Source organism: Martes martes (assembly GCF_963455335.1).
Source record: "Martes martes genome assembly, chromosome: 12".
NCBI classification, from domain to species: Eukaryota; Metazoa; Chordata; class Mammalia; order Carnivora; family Mustelidae; genus Martes; species Martes martes.
Window position 1 is genome coordinate 9,941,026 of NC_137900.1, and position 17,997 is coordinate 9,959,022.

General features: G+C 38.2%; 1 protein-coding gene across 4 annotated transcripts in view; it reads left to right on the plus strand.

Annotated features, from left to right (window-relative positions):
- The first annotated feature begins 3,417 nt into the window (after positions 1 to 3,417).
- LOC308352854 (zinc-regulated GTPase metalloprotein activator 1A) overlaps positions 3,418 to 17,997 on the plus strand; it is a 54,005-nt gene continuing 39,425 nt past the window's right edge. Inside the window, exons 1-4 of one of the 4 annotated variants that reach the window (XM_080819310.1) lie at positions 3,418 to 3,685; positions 7,629 to 7,715; positions 9,880 to 9,976; positions 11,355 to 11,446. In XM_080819310.1, the coding sequence (XP_080675436.1) occupies positions 3,532 to 3,685; positions 7,629 to 7,715; positions 9,880 to 9,976; positions 11,355 to 11,446 (430 nt within the window). In that variant the 5' untranslated portion in view covers positions 3,418 to 3,531. The other 3 variants (XM_080819311.1, XM_080819312.1, XM_080819313.1) reach the window with 3 other exon arrangements.

The window sequence follows — 17,997 nt, forward strand, 5'->3', positions numbered from 1 at the left end:
ATCCCGGGGTTCTGGGATAGTGACCTGAGCCGAAGGCAGTCACTTAACCAACTGAGCCACCCAGGTGCCCCAGAAAAAGTTTAAAGATCCCTGGTTGAAAAGAGCATGGGATCCTGTCAGGTAAATCGGGAATGAGCCCCAGGGCTGCCATTTGCTAACTGTATGACCGTGAGCAAGATATTTACCTTCTCAAGGCTTAGTTTCTCTGTCTATAAAATGGGCATATGAATAATATTTATCTTGCCAAGTTAAATACGATAATGCATTTGATGTGCTTAACATAAGGCCTATCAGATGGCAAGGGGTCCACACATCACCATTATTGTTGTGGTGGTTGTTTTGCCCCAAAGCTACGGAAACTAAACAAAATGGCAAAACTGAGGGGATTTTAAAGTTACCTTAGAGAATGCAATAGATTCTGCAATATATGATTATGATTTTTTTTTTACTTATTTTAAATGACATTTGGGATTAAACAACAACAAAACCTTCCTCATAATAGGATGGATAAAAGTGGTAAATCCTATGTTAAGACAGAAGTGGAAACAGTCACACACGTAGGGAGAGATGAGATCGCAAGCCATTTATCTGAATATATCAAAACCCTCTCCTCTTCAGACACCCGGATGCTAAATTTTGGAAAAAAAGTTAATACACGTCAGAAAAGAAAATGGCAAAACACAGAATTCATGGATAGATACATTGCTGAAGAGTCTTACAGAAATAGACAAGAGAGGGGCGCCTGGGTGGCTCAGTGGGTTAAGCCTCCGCCTTCGGCTCAGGTCATGATCCCAGGGTCCTGGGATTGAGCCCCGCATCAGGCTCTCTGCTCAGCAGAAAGCCTGCTTCCTCCTCTCTCTCTGCCTGCCTCTCTGCCTACTTGTGATCTCTGTCTGTCAAATAAATAAATAAAATACAAAAAAAAAATAGACAAGAGAAATTTATGAAGCAGCAATCTTTGTGGTCATGCCTATGTGTGGCTGAGCCGAGGCATCACTGCAGATGGATTCAGACTTACCTGCTCAGAAGGCCAGGGCTTGAAAGGGCTGGGGGAAGACCTTGAAGGCAGTGTTTCTCTGCAGATGCACATGGGCACCCCCCACATTTTAACACACAGCGAAACCTTTAACACTTTTGAAAATAGCAGCTCTGACTGGGTGTGGTGCATAAACAATGAATCTTGGAACACTGAAAAAATAAAATTAAATTTAAAAAAATAGCAGCTCCGAGGGTACCTGCGTGGCTCAGTGGGTTAAGCTTCTGCCTTCAGCTCGGGTCATGATCTCAGGGTCCTGGGATTGAGCCCCATGTCGGGCTCTCTGCTCAGTGGGGAGCTCGCTTCTCCCTCTCCCACTACCCCTGTTTGTGTTTCCTCTCTTACTGCCCACCGTCTAACTGTCTCTCTCTCTCTCTGTCAAATAAACAAACAAACAAACAAACAAATAAATAAAACAAACCTGGAGTGTCTGACTCCGGGTTTCAACTCAGGTCATGATCTCATGGGCCATGAAATTGAACCCTGCGTGGCTGGGGGGGGGGGGTGTCATCTGCACTCAACAAGGAGTCTGCTTGAAGATTCTCTCCCTCTGCCCCTCCCCCATGCTCTCTTTCTCTCAGATAAATAAATCTTTAAAAAAATACACATTTCAGTGGTTTTTTGTATTTTCACACAGTTGCACTACAATTACCACAATCAGTTTTAGAATATTTTTATCACCCCCAAAATGCACACGTGATCAGTCACTCCTCTCAACACCCAGTCTCTGGTAACAACTGATCTACTTTCTGTTACATTTCACGTAAATGGAATCATACAACGTGTGGTGTTTTGTGAATGCCTCCTTTCACTTCTTAATTCTTTTGAGGGCCAGTCATGTTACAGCAGCTACTTCATTCCTGTCTGTTGTGAGATAATTTTTCATTGTATGGATGTGCCACATTTTGTTTATTCCTTCACTGGGTGATGAACGTTTGGAGTGCCTTTAACTTTTGACCACTGCGGTGTGTAAAAACTCTTTTTGCTCTGACCAAGGCTATATACTGTTACAGCAATATTTGTCAGTCACCTTGACTGAGCTGGCCTTTCCAGCGCAGGTTGCTCTCGGTGAGGTAAGAGATAATTAGTATAACATTCTGTCAGAGCCACGTAAGGGAATCTGCAAGAATGTGTCTGAGAATTGTGTAAGGGAACGTGGTCCAGGCTGTCACAGCTTCTGCTCGGGCGGTAATACGGCGCTGAAGGGTCACTGAATGCTGTCCATAGAGCAAAACTGGGAAATAATTGAAAGGAAATCAATGAAGAAACAGTCACATAGCAGAACAGAATACAACAGAGGAGCTGAAAATGTAGATAACCCCAGGAGATTACATACTGTGTGATACTCTTTTTATGAAGTTCGAAGACAAGCAAAATTAAACAACATGTTGTCTATTCACATATATATTTGATAACACTAAAAAGAGAGGAGCGGGGGCGCCTGGGTGGCTCAGTGGGTTAAAGCCTCCACCTCCACAGGGGTGGTGATCCCGGAGTCCCGGAGTCCGGGGATCCAGCCCTGCATCGGGCTCTCTGCTCAGCGGGGAGCCTGCTTCCTCCTCTCTCTCTGCCTGCCTCTCTGCCTACGTGTGATCTCTGTCTGTCAAATAATTAAATAAAATCTTAAAAAAAAAAAAAGAAGAAGAAGAAGAAGAAGAAAGGAGCGAATGATCAGTTACCTGAAATCAATTCAGGTTAATGGTTACTATCTTAGAGGAGAGGCAGAGGCAGAGGGTACTGGCTCCACACAGATAGGTATAGTTTATTGGTAATGTCTGTGGGCTAGGGATGAGGTCAAAGGAGTTCATTATAAACATATAAATATAAAGGAGGGCTTCCCATGGATTAACGATGAGAGTGTCATGAACCAAAGAATATGATAAATGAACACAGGTTACCTGAGTCCGAATAAATGAGAAAGAAAAATAAATAAGAGTAATTCATATACATTGTAAAAATTTGGATATACATGTAAAATATATAGTTAAAAGAAAGAAAAAAGCTTAGCTGGTTATTCCTTCAGGGAGAAAAAATACAATTAACATAGTAGTGTTACAACTTCCCATTCTTCCCCCTATGAATTAAAAAAAGCTTTTTAATGACACTAAAAAAATGTCAGATTGATGGAGTCTGTTCTCTGCGGGGACTGTTGAGATCAGGCTACCCATTCCAGGACCCCACCATCCGGGTCTCAGTCGGTGCACACAGTGACAGCACCGCGGCTGGAACCAGAACAACTCCTCCCAGCTCTGCTCAGGTTTAGAGAACACGCCCCGGGGGTGTGGTCAACTCCTCGGGGGGCGTGGCTAAGAGGCGAGGCCGTTCTCCGCTGGGGCCCAGGTAATCCGGGCGGGACCGGGAGGCGCCGCATGTCGCGGCGTGATGACGTCAAGAACGCGCCCGGCGTGGCGCTTTCGGCGTGCGCAGCTGCGCGTCGGCGTTTTGGTTGTGTCTCCTGAGGCAGATTAGAGCCGTACTCTGTACACTTGGCCGGGATGTTACCGGCTGTGGGTGTTGTGGGTGAGGAAGAGGAACTGGCGGAAGAGGACTGTCCTGAATTGGTCCCCATTGAGACGAAGCTGAGAGACGAGGAGGAGAAGTCTGGTCCCGACGCTAAGATCCCAGTCACAATTATCACCGGGTATTTAGGTAACGAACCATCCCGGTCAGAAAGTGCCGTGAACGCTGGTATCCTGGGATTTTGGGGGCTGCCGGTGCCTCTTTACCTCAGGCATCTGGGCCTTCTGGCCGACAGCACATGTCTCTGAGGTAGGGGTTGGGTCCCTCGCTGCCCGTTTGGGCTGCTCTTCATCTCGTGGCTCGAGGACGCCCAGACCCCTTTGCGTTACATGCACATTTATCAAGGGAAACTGAGAGTTAACCTCGCACTTTGAAAACTAGTTTTGGCTTTGCCCCTAGAGGGTTGGACCCGCCCCCTAGTTACCCACGTGGCCTCTCACAAGTCGTTCTATGTTTCTGAAGCTCGTGAACCTTACTGGAGAGTGGAAGTAATATCGGTCACCCGTTTGAGTTTGTTTTCTTACCTGCTCAGTGGGGCAGGAAACATCTACCCTTATGTCTGTTACCTTTACAGGGTGCCCTGTCTGTGCCCGACCCACAAGGGGGGTTCTGTGGTAGCTTCCCCTTCCCCACGGGCCAGCCTCTTCCAGCTGTTCGGGGAGAGGATTCCTAGCAAAGTTTTTGTTTCTGTTTTTTTGTTTTTGTTTTTCTTTCTTTCTTTCTTTCTTTTTTTTTTTTTTTTGAGGTTTGTTTGCTGAGCGCTCTAGGAGAAAGTAAGGATAAAATCTCTACCCTCCCAGATTCTATTTCTCAAGCCGAGGAGGTTCAGGAGTGCACACGGGCACCTGAATTCGTAGGTGTGTAACCGTGCAATTTCCTGAAAGACAGTTTGCGGGCTTACACTGGAGGAGCTTGGACAAATCTGAGGACTATTATTCTAAAGCCTTACAATTTACGGGAAGGGCTAGAATAAATACAGGACCATATTGAAAGTGGGGGGAAAGTTAAGAAATGTAAATAAAGTGAAATGATTTGGGGTCGGTAATACCATTCCTAGATGATGCCAGAGACAGCTACAAACTTGGTGCACCTGAGGGTCTTTTACACAAAAATAGGAGTTAAATCTCTGATGTTGTTGTTGGTTTTTTTTTTTTTTTAGCTTTGTCGACTGAGTTTATTCTCCTTTTTCTTCTGGACTAATATTATAAAGGAATTTATTTTTGATGTGTCCCCACTATTATGCGGAGGCTGCTCCACTAAGAAGTTGAGCAGATTCCTTGTCTGAGACAGAGTGGTTCAGTCTTGCCCCTCTGGCCTTTATCATTTTTCTCATTCTGAGGTCAGTAGAGCATTGGAGGTAATGGTCTGAAGCTCAGGAATGAGGACTTTTGCAGACAACCTTGTTGCTGAATATAGGGGATCTAGTTTCACTACTTATTCTTGGCCATTTTCTCTTTTTTGAAACGTTGTATCAGCTTCCATCACATTTTTCTTATGAAATTTCCGCCTACTTCTTTGGCTTTTTTTTTTTTTTAAATTTTCTCCCACCTCTGTTCATCCTTTTAACTTCACACTCAAATAGTTTCTATTTTGATGTCCCACAGACATCTCAAACATAGCAGGTCCAGAACTTCATGTCACCTTACCGCCCAGTCCTCCTGCTCCCCTGATTCCAACAACGTGAAATATTCTAAAAATTTTCTGACTAGCCTCGTGTCATGCTTTCCTTTAATATATTCTTTGTACTTTAGCCTTAATGATCTTCGTAAATGTCAAATTTACTGTTCAAATTCCTAAACGTGAATCAAATGGTCCTATATGATCTGGCTCTTAACAGTCTTTCTAGCCGACCAAACTGTGGTCCAGGCACATTGGTACTTTTATTTTTAAACAATGCCAAGTATTTTAGCCCCTGGAATGCTTTTCTTTTTTGTTACTTCTCTGCCTAGACCTCCCTTTTAGGTGCTACCTAATATCTTGTCTATCTCCTGTCCACTCTGTAATCCTGTGACATCATTGCCTCTTTATCCGTCTGAACTACCTTCCATTTCTCATTTTCTTAGTCTTTCTAAGCATTGTAAAACTCTGTTCTGTGCACTTGCCGTCAAGGCCCAGCGTGAGATCTGCCCCATAGTAGACTTTTGAATGAATAAACTGTGCCTCAAATCTTCTGCTTCGTAATGTGGTTAATTATTAAGTCCTGGTAATTTTATTAGAAGGTCTCTTATATCCACCTCTGCCTTTCCGTTTTCACTGCCACTGCCTGTGCCGCCCTCATGTTCAGGGTCTCTGTCTCACACTTGGACTGGTTCTAAGAATTTCCTCATTGCCCTGTCTCCTTAAGCTCTGTCCCTTTCATTCTATACCTCACACTTATGTGATGTTGAGGTTTTTAAAGCTCTTTAAACATAAGCTTTTAATCCCTTCAACAGCTTTTAAAGGAATATGACTTAAAAATGTGGAGATACTAATACCCTAATGATCATTAAATCCCTTCTAGTTAGAGGCTAAAAGTCTCCTAAATGTACTTCAGAAGTTGTGTACAGGCTTACATGTAAAAGTTCTTAGCAGCATTGTTTGGGAAAATAAAACACTGGAGATAACCCAAATATCCACCACCAGAAAAGTAAATGAATGATATACTCATACAACTGAACTACACTGCTATACAGTTGTTGGGGTTTTTTTTCTTTGAACTTTGGTGTGTATAGTTCTTCACAAGGTAAATGTTTTTCTTTTACTTGAGCTGAACATACTAGGTTTAACATGCCACCTACTGGATAAAGTTAGTGTAGCTTTATGAATTTTTCTAAGTACTGAAAATTCTGTATATTGTTAACATTTTTTACATCCTTTCTCCCATTTTGTGTGTGTTTTATAGATAGGTAGTCAGATACAGTTGACCCTTGAACAGTGTGGGGGCTAGGGGTGCCGACTTCCTGCACGGTAATTTTGGACTGCCCCAAAACCCAGGTAATAGCCTACTGTTGACCAGAATCTTTACTGGTGATATGAACAGTTGATTAGCACATATTTTGTATGTTGTATCTATTAAATATTGTACTCTTAACAATAAAGTAAGCTAGAGAAAAGGAAATGTTATGAAGAAAATCATAAGGGGGAGAAAATACAGTAATGTACTATATTTACGGAAAAAAAGCCATGTATAAGTGGACCTACAACCCACACAGTTAGTTGTTTGAAGGTCAGCTGTATATATACACGTATTTTCTTATAGGTTACTTTAAGTACTAAAAGTAGCCCTAAGTCCGTTTGAATTTGTGTGTGGTTAATGATGGATATTGAAATAAAAGATAGGGCTTTATATGTAAATTTTTGGGAAGTAAACCATATATTCTTGGCTAAGAAACATTGTCATCGTGGGAAGGTATCTAAATATTTTAAATAAGGTATATTAGTAATTTAAATAAAGTTTAATTTAAAGTTAAATTTAAAGTAAATTTAATTTACTTTACATCTAAATAAAGTAAATTAAATACATGAGTACTTTATTCCTTGGAATCCATTATTTCAATAATTCCTTAATAGAAAATTTAGATGTCTTTTTATTAATTACATTATAAATTATATAGAAGGCATATTTTCATTGTATGAGGTTGAAGAAAACTGTGATCCAAGTTGAAGGTATATTTATAAATATTTACAAAGTTTTATGTCTACATAAAGCTTTTTTAATAGTTTGCAAAGGATACTTTAATCTTTTCTTCTAGAATCTTCTATACCATAGTTAAATAATATTTTTAAAATAGCACACAAGTTTTTAAAAACATCAGGACTCTGTTTTTGTGTCTGTGCTTTTAAAATTAACCTTTGAATGTTTTTTAAAACAAGTATTTTTTTTTAAGATTTTATTTATTTTTTTGACAGAGAGAGACGCAGCGAGAGAGGGAACAGAAGCAGGGGGAGTGGGAGAGGGAGAAGCAGGCCTCCCACCGAGCAGGGAGCCCGATGTGGGGCTCGATCCCACGACCCTGGGATCATGACCTGAGCCGAAGGCAGACGCCTAACGACTGAGCTACGCAGGCGCCCCTAAAACAAGTATGTTTTACAGGTGCTGGGAAGACAACACTTCTGAACTATATTTTGACAGAGCAACATAGTAAAAGAGTAGCGGTTATTTTAAACGAATTTGGGGAAGGTAAGTAAAGTTCAGTGAATCCGATGCTGTAAGAATTTATAGGATAGCTTATGGTGAATTTTGATATTCCATATTTAAAAATGAAAATACAAGGTATTGTAGTGCGAATACATTGATGCAGATAGTTTTGGGAAAATTAATTTCTGTTCAGCTTTATTTTATACAGATTAGAGGTACTGAAATTAGATCGTTTTTTAAAATTTTATAAAACTTCAGAATTCATAACAACAGAATTAAATTTTTGTATGAAATAACTTCGGAAGTAAAAAGCTAAACATATGAAAGAATGTTCTTTCAGGCTTTTCTATGTACTTTTATACTGACTGTATTGTTCACTTGTAACTTTTGAAAAATTCTTTTAAAATGTTCCGGTTTTCATGAGTTTATGTTGTTGGGTGTTTATTGTTTACAAAGCATTTAAAACTGAAGATTTAAAAAATAAATTAAATATATGGTTTCCATCTCAAAAATCTGCAGTTGTCTGTGGAAATATATGCATTTAAAATTCTGTTTTTTTATTTTAATATTGAACTGTGCTTTTAAAAATACATATACAGCAGTATTAGACACAATTTTTTGATTACTTGTAGAAGTTTTTCTTCTTAAGTGTGAATTTTAACTATAGCTCACTTTTAGCCAAAAAAATACATCTTATGTTGAGCTATTTCTTAAAGTATACTATTTTCTCTGTTGTAAATGAATAAAGGAGCTAGGTTTTATGAACAAGAAGGGAGACCTATTAAACTTGATTTCTCTCTTTTTTTTTAAAGACTTTATTTATTTGACAGAGACACAGCTAGAGAGGGAACACAAGCAGGGGGAGTGGGAGAGGGAAAAGCAGGCTTCCCGCTGAGCAGGGAGCCCGATGCGGGGCTCTATCCCAGGACCCTGGGTCATGACCTGAGCCCAGGGTAGACTTCTAGCGATTGAGCCACCCAGGCGCCTCTTGATTTCTCATTTTAATAAGCCATTATAATAAGACTAGTAAATCTTATATTCTAGCTTATTAACTGATCTGTTGGACACTGATCATTACATTTATTATTGTTACTATTTTTCTTTATTCTTTCTGGATCGTTTACATAATTTTATATAAACCATTTATTTGTAATACTTTCCTTTGCATTTTATTCATATCCCCTATACCTTGAATTCTGTAGCAGTCCCTTTCAGAGCTCTTTATCCTTGCCTAACTAAAATATAAACAAAAAATATATGCATAAAAAATTACTGAATTTTCTTTTGTGGCCATTCACTTTACTGGATATTTAGAACTCTTCCTTGGTTTTGGTATATTTCTTTATTGGAGGAAAAGTAAGCTATTTAAAATCATTCTTGTGTGGTAACAAGCATCTCAGAATTTCACATATATATTACTCTTTCTTAAGTAAGCATTGCTAGGAAATCCAGTTTAAAATTTTAATTTTTAAATGGGCACATTGATACCCTGGCCAAGCAAACTTTCTCAAAAAGAACTAGGGTTTTTACTCATACCGGGAATATTGGGTAGTCTGTCTAATAGAAACAAAAACAATTTAGAAGAAGAATGGAAAGAAAAAAATAGATAAGGCAGTCTTTTAAGAGGGTTAAGGGCATATAAAAACCAATATATTAAACATACTGGTTGGCCATGGCCAAGGAGTGCTTTTGAAATAGCTGCTTTATTAGGATATAGGAGTGGGCAAGTGAGAGGACCAAAAAAGAAGTAGGTATGAGTCAATTTTGGATTTGTCTTGTTAGGGACTTAAGTACTCTTTAAAAAATAAAAGCCTAGGGGCGCCTGGGTGGCTCAGTGGTTTGGGCCTCTGCCTTCGGCTCGGGTCATGATCCCAGCGTCCTGGGATCGAGCCCCGCATCGGGCGCTCTGCTCAGTGGGGAGCCTGCTTCCTCCTCTCTCTCTGCCTGCCTTTCTGCCTACTTGTGATGTGTCTGTCAAATAAAGTAAATTAAAAAAATAAATTAAATAAATAAATAAATAAAAAATAAAAGCCTAGATAATCTAGAGTAGTATAGTTTAAAACATTGAGGCTGCACAAACAATGAAAGAATGAAAGTTATAAAAGATATTTGTATCAAATGATTTGAAATCTATGTTATTGATATCCTCATCTTTGCTTTTGCTAGTGAACATTATCTAAAGAGTGCTTCTTGTTAATTATTCCAGGAAGTGCGGTGGAGAAATCCTTAGCTGTCAGCCAAGGTGGAGAGCTCTATGAAGAATGGCTGGAACTTAGAAACGGTTGCCTCTGCTGTTCAGTAAAGTGAGGAATGTGTTTATTGTGTGCTTGTTGGTTTGTTACAAATGTTTATTGATTATATTTCCAGCTTTGATTTTCTCGTGTAATGTAACAGACTTAATGTAGTCTGCTTCATTGTATTTCCACATAGAAAGTAACTTACTAGGATGTATTTTCTTAAAGTGTTTCTTGCTATCCTATTTATTTTTTTGTTTACTCTAATGCTTTGGTTCTTTTATTGAGTTTCTTTTTATTGTCTTTGATGTCAGGGTTTAATTATTAATTTCTGTGGTACATGAAAGTCACATTTCATGTGTAAAAATTATTATTTTACATTAAATGAGTCATTGGTCCTATTTCCAAGGATTCACCTTCTATAAACAAAATAAATGACCATCAAAGGTGAAAAAGCTCACGTTGTGTTCCACTAGTGGTAATTGCTTCCAAGGACAGTATCTGGGGGTTTTTTTGTTTTTTTTTTGTTTTTTTAAGAAGATTTTATTTATGTATTTGACAGAGAGACAGTGAGAAAGGGACCACAGGCATGGGGAGTGGGAGAGAGAGAGAAGCAGGCTTCCCACTGAGCAGGGAGCCTGATGTGGGGCTCCATCCCAGGACCCTGAGATCATGACCCAAGCCTAAGGGAGATGCCCAACAACTGAGCCACCCAGGTGACCCGACAGTATCTGTTTTTTTTCACTAATAGACCATCGATCTTAGAAAAGGACCTGACATACCTATTCACTCAAATATTTTGTTGAGTGAATAAGGAAAATTAATACCTGTACTGTTGACTTTGTATATTCTAGTGAACTAAATTTTTTCTACATCGTTTACAACTTAGGTATTTGACTTTGAGTCAAATATATTAACAAAGCTAAAATCATGACAGATTTTCTTGAACAAGCATAATGAAATCCAGTGAGTATTTTCTTGGGCTGTCGATGTTCTAAGAGTAAAGGGAAATTAAAGTCTGTTACCCTTACTCAGAACAGAATTGAAAAGTAGTGATTGTGTCCCTTTCGATGTTATATTAAACCACGGTAATTCATAAATTTTATCATTGGTTTGGTTGTTGAGTTGTTTTCGTGATACTATAAAAATAGCAGATTTTGACTTGTCAGAATTATTAAAGTTTCCTCTACTTTTAATTTTAATAAAGTTAAAATATTAACTCCTCATGTATCTGATTTATTTCACTAATCAGTATATATGCCTCTATTTTTCTCCACCATTGGTAAATATTGATGGATGTTGTGTTAGCAGTTTGGGAATGAGTTAAATTTTTACATGTCTGAAGGTATTTTTGTCTCAGGTTGCTAAATATATTTTAAAATGTTTATAATGATCACTTTAAAATATTCAGATAACCAACTATATTTTATATTTTGGTATTCTCCAGGGACAATGGTCTTAGAGCTATTGAGAATTTGATGGAGAAGAAGGGGAAATTTGATTACATCCTATTAGAGACAACTGGGTTAGCAGATCCTGGTAAGAAATGACATTACTAATAACCAGAATATAGTTCTTAAACATTTTTAAGGTATTGAGAAATATGTAAAGTAAGCATTAAACCTGTACTCTAAACTAAACATTTTTTGTTTTTGTTTAAGACAGGAAAAATACTGGATTGTCATGTTTCTTTTGCAGATAAATCATAATCAGAGTACATGGTACTTTTAACTTGGTAATAGGATTGAAGTTCAATTGATTGATTTAAGACTACTGGTAGGAACACAAGGTGTTAAAAGTATGGAAATTTAGGAAAAATAAAGACATTCCACTTCTACACTTTACTTTTATATTTGATTGATTATACTCTACAGAGATCTCACTTCCGATTACTTTCCTTTTTTTTTTTTATTTTTTAAGATTTTATTTATTTATCTGACTGACAGAGATCACAAGTAAGCAGACAGGCAGGCAGAGAGAGAGGAGGTGGCAAGCTCCCTGCTGAGCAGAGAGCCCGATGCGGGGACTCTGGGATCCCAGGACCCTGGGATCGTGACCTGAGCCAAAGGTGGAAGCTTTAACCCACTGAGCCGCCCAGGTGCCGCCTGATTACTTCCTAATCCAGCTTTCTTGGAGGGTCATTTAAAGATACCTAAGAGCTTTTAGAGTCTAATTTCAGCATTACTTAATTGTTTGTCAGTTAATTATTAGCAGTTTGTTTTTCTACTGAAGTTGAAATAATTTTATTTGTAAATACTGTCATTAGGTACAGAGTTAAATTAAGGCTAATGGACCTTTTTCCTGGTGTGGAATTAATGATTATCCATGAAACTTTTATCTCTAAGTAGAATTACATGTAAATTTCTCTTTTGAAAGCTACACAAAGTTGAACTGTTTTTTTTTTTTTGTTTTTTTTTTTTTTTACCAAGTTGAACTGTTTTAACAATCAGTTTCTGTTTCCTTCTTACCAAATATCTTTTAGGTAACACCTTTATTCCTAGTTTGCAGAACATTTTGTGTTCATTGTATAAGTCTGACCATACCTTTTTTTTTTTTTAATTTGAGTTAATCGTATTTGGCCATAAAGCTATATAAAAGACTATATAAAAGTACTGTTTAGGAATAATTTACTAGGGGTCGTAACTGTTTAAAACAGATACTGAAGTATGCTGAAGGGCCAAATGTAAACAGTGGTTATTGTACTTATAATTGTTGCATAATAACATTGTCCTTCTGTTTTCAAATTAGTGTTGAGTTGGGCTGTTTTGGTCCTGTAGTAGACCGTACTATGTGTATTTTCATACATTTCCAGTAGATTTGACTGATGATAGGACTTGAACTATTACATTGATACTAAATATTAAATCTGGTAAGATGGGAAAATATATGCCTCCTTTTTGAAATTGCAAATATCAATTTCTTTCATGGTAGCTGCTTCATAGAGAGAAACTCTTGTAACTTTCCTTTGAGAGTAGGTGAGTTTTATAAAACATGGTTCAGCTTTTCAGAGGGAGAAGGAAAGCTAAATAATGATCTCAGAGAAGGCTTTTGTACAAATTGTAGGTATAAATAGGTTAATGTTTGTAGCTTCTAACTTTCTTTAGAATAAAGACTTTATTGTTTGAGTAAAAATGGAACATTTGTTATAAAAAAAATTTACCCGATATCTAAGAAAATGGAAAGAAGAAAATTAAATCACACTGTATCTCACTACCATGAAATGCAAGTAGGTAAGTTTTATTCCAGGGATTTTTCTGTGACAAGGCTACTTGCTGAATGACAGCATCAGTCTCTGAAACTTGTGAAAAATGCAGATTCTTGGGCCCCATCCCAGATCTACTAAATCAGAATCTGCTGGGTGAGCCCAACAATCTGTTTTAATAAGCCCTCCAGTGGATTCTTACACATTTCATGAATTTGGGAAGCCCTGCCCTATGTGCTTCTAAAAGCTGTGTAACAGACAATTTTACAAAAATGTGATTGCATTCTTTGGGCTAGTCTTAGTAATTATTTATTTAGTTTTACTTGAATCTAAAAGGAGAGAACTTGGAGGCAGTTCAAGATGGCAGCTTAGGAACACCTTGAACTGTCTCTTTCTGTAGACACACTAGATCTGCTGTTACTTATGGAATAATTTCTGCTCAGAAAGAACTGAAAACTAGCAGAACAGCTCCTTCTACAACAAGGAAATAAGGGCCACATTGAAATGGATAGGAGAGGTGGAGACATAGTTTTGCCAAGAATTTCATGCCCGGTGCAGCAAGTCAGAGTAGGGAGGGGTTTCATAGGTCTGGAGTCTTTACCTGAGAAGGGATGGGTTTATAACCCACTTAGTGTATGCCAAACCTTGGAACCTGCACCGGAAAGATGAGGCTCCCCAGGTGGATTTGGAAACCAAAGGGACTTGTGTATAGTGAACCTGAGGGGCTGAGGGGAATCTGAGATACTCCTTTTGAGGGACTTACACACAAGCACACTCATCTTGGGACCCAGTGTAAAGACAGCAATTTGAAAGTGTTTGAATTATATGGGAAGGAGATTCATTTGCTAATTCTAAAGTGTTTGCCGGAGTAGCTGGAACCAGTTGGTATTTTCTTTGGGTCCAGAGGTGCTTGTGAACGCCATTTTTGCATTCTCCTTTCACTTTGCTAGTGCAGTCAGTCACCATGGACACAGACAGCTCCCTAAAGCCATGGGTATGCCCTGTCTCTAGCCTTCTCCGTGCCTCACTAAAGCCTTGGGTATATCCTGCCCACATTGTTCTCCTGCATCCCTAAAGCCATGGATGTGCTCCACCCTCAGTACTCCTGCAGCCTTGCTAAAGCCTGCCTTTGAGTGTGGTCCACAGAGGGAATGTCTGTTGATCACCTGTCCCTGGTGGCTGGAAGAGCTTGAATTTCTGCACCCTATGGGACTATAATAGGAAGGTAGTTTGGGGAGGGCTACCATACCCGAGGTACTGCATAGACAGCCTGCTGAAACATGCTACTAGTCTGCCTATGAGGAAGGCCCATCCACTTGTCCTGGAGCCAGCCTAAGGGACAGGCTTCAAAGATGCTTTCAAAATGTAGCCAGGGAGACACCATCTTTGATCTCTCCTTCGGCTTCAATGCAGCTTGCTGGTGCCTTCAGAAAGTTTGTGTGCTTGTCTAAAGCCCTGATTTTTGCAGGTTGAGTTCAGGAGACACCTCCAGATCTCTTGGGCTGGAGGTCAGCTGGCTTTACAGTTGTAGTGCCACAGGGCTGTATATTTGTATACTCCAAAAGCCCCTTCCTGTGGATCTTTTTTCCAATGGATCTGTCTTCCAGTCAGTCTGAAACCAGGTGCTGAGATCATTCCCTTCGGAACACTGGGAGGTCTTGACACACTCTCAACAATGTTGGATCTACCAAGAATAATTCAGGCTAATTAGGTAACACAAAGCTTCAGAGAGACAGCCAAGAGCTAGAGCAAGGTTGAATAATAAGGTTTATCTCCTATACAAGGCCACTCCGTCAAGACTGGGGGAAATAACTGTTTTGCTTAATAAGTAGAAACAGAGAGTCAAGCACAATGAGGAGACGAATATTTTCCAAACAAAAGAAGGACACAAAACCTCAGAAAAAAGACCTTAATGAAGTGGAGATGACTAACCTACTCGATAAAAAGTTGAAGGTAATGGTTATAAAGATGTTTACCAGAGTCAGAAGAATGGTTGAGACTTCAACAAAGTAAGATAGAAAATATGAGGAAGTACCAAATGCAAGTCACGGAGCTGAAGAGTACAGTAACTGAACCGAAAAATATACTAGAAGGTTTCAGCATCAAAATAAGTGAAGAAGAATGGATCAGTGACCTGAAAGGGCAGTGGAACTCAGCCAAACAAAGCGACAACAACAACAAAATTAATGAAGATAGCTTCAGAAACCAATGGGACAATATCAAGTGAAATAACATTCATATTATAGGGATCCCAGAAGGAAAAGAGAGAATGAAAGAGACAGAAAACTTCCCTAACCCAGGGAAGGAGACAGACATCCAGGTCCCAGAAGCACAGAGAGTGCCAAATAAGATGAACTCAAAGACATCCACATCAAGAGACATCGTAATTACAATGTCAAAAATTAAAGAGAGGGCCTTAAAAGCAGCAAGAGAAAAACAACTTGTTAAGTACAAGGGAATCCCCAAAACCCTATCAGCTAATATTTCAGATGAACCTTTGTAGGGCAGAAGGGAGTGACATGATAGATTCCAAGTGCTGAAAGGAAAAAATTTCCAGCCAAGAATATTCTACCTGCCACAGTTGCCATTCACAATTGGAGGAGAGTTTTCTAGATGAACAAAACTTAAAGGAGTTCACCACTAAATTGGTCTTATAAGAAATGTTAAAGGGACTTCTTTAAGCTGAAAAGGAAAGGTACTAATAATGAGAAAACATGGGAAAGTAAAAATCTCTCTTGTAAGTGCAAATATATAGTAAAGGTTGTAAATCAACCATTTATAAACCTACTACGTAGGTTAAAAGACAAAAGTGAACTGAAGTATAACTATAAAAATTAAGAGATACACAAAGAAGATGTAAAATATGACATCAAAAAAAATGTGGAAGGAAGAGCAGAAATTAGTTTTTATAATACATTCAAATTTATGGTACTTTCAACTTGAAATAGGCTTTTATTTTTATATAAGCATATATAAATATAAACATCTATAAGAATATGAGTATACAAACAAGTATATAAACAAATATATATATAGGCTGCATGTATGTATAAGCATATTTTGTATGTATATATAAAAATGTATGTATGTATGTATGTATAGTCTGCAAGGGAAGTGAGCGAGAGAAAAAACAGAACTACAAAAACGGCCAGAAGATAATTTAAAAAATGGCAAGAAGTACATATCTATCTATAATTACTTTAAATGTAAATGGACATACTCTCCACATATGTATGTAAATGGACATACTCTTTTAAAATAATTTTGATTTTTTTTTAAATTTTGATTTTGTACATCTTCAAAGATGTCTAGTAGTTGAACAGATTAAAAAAAAGACTCATCTATATATTGCCTATAAGAGATCCACTTCAGATCTAATGATGCACAGACTGAAAGTGAAGGGGTGGAAAAGATATTCCATGCAAATGTAAATGAAAGAAAGCTGGTGTGGCTCTACTTATATCAAACTGAATAGACTTTAAAACAAAGTCTGTGATAAAAGATAAAGGGCATTGCACAATGACAAAGTGTCAAGCTAACAAGAGGATGTAATGTTTGAAAATTTTTATTCACTCAACATAGGAATTCTTAAATATATAAAGCAAATATTAACAGACTTAAAGGGAGAAATGGACAGCAATACTATTAGAAGACTATAGTACTCCATTTACATCAGTGGATAGGTTATCCAGACAGAAAACCAATAAGAAAATAATAGCCTTAACATATGACATCAGATGGACTTAATAAGTTTGCAGTTAACCCTTGAACAACATGGGTTTGACCTGTGTAGGTCCACTGACATGCAGATTTTTTACAGTATGATACTGTAAATGTATTTTCTGTTCCATATGATTTTCTCAATAATATTTTCTTTTTTCTAGTTTATTATAAGAATATGATACAAAATACAACCTACAAAATATGTAGTAACTAATTACTTATATTATCAGTATGGGTGTAGGCTATTAGTAGTTAAGTTTTCAGGGAATCAGAAGTTATATTTGGGCCATCTGGGTGGCTCAGTCAGTTAAGTGTCTGCCTTTGGCTCAGGTCATGATCCCAGGGTCCTAGGATCAAGCCTGTCATTGGGCTCCCTGCTCATCGGGGAGCCTGCTTCTCCCTCTTCCCCTCCCCCTGATTGTGTGCATGTGTGTACTTTCTGTCTCTCTCTGTCAGATAAATAAATCTTTTTAAAAAAGTTATATGTGGATTTTTGACTGCATGGGAGGTCATCGTCCCAACTCCATTGTTCAAGGGTTAATTGTATACAATTCATATCATCCAAAAGCAGCAGAATATACATTCTTCTCTGCGTATGGAACATTCTCATAATAGATCACATATTAGACTACAGAACAAGTCTGAGTAAATTTAAGAAGATTGAAGTCATGTCAGATACCTTCAATGATAGTGGTATGAAACAAAGGCAATTATAAAAAGACAACTGGAAAAATCATAAATATGTGGAAATTAAATAACATGCAACTATTATAATCAATGAGTCAATGAAGTCAGGAGAAATAAAAAATGCCTTGATACAAATGAAGATGGAAAGACAACAATCCAAAACCTGTAGGATGCAGCAAAAGCAGTTCTGAGAGCAAGTTTCATAAAGACACCATTGAGTATGAGCTTGTCATGTATGGCCCTTTTTTCCTAGTTGAGAAAAAGAACAGATGAATCCCATAGGTAATAGAAGGAAAGAAATAATAAAGATTCAGAGCAGAAATAAATGACATAGAGATTAAAAAAAACAATAGAAAAGATCAATGAAAGTAAGCTGGTTTTTTGAAAAAGAAAATCAGAAATGAAAGAGAAGTAGGGGCGCCTGGGTGGCTCAGTGGGTTAAGGCCTCTGCCTTCGGCTCAGGTCATGATTCCAGGGT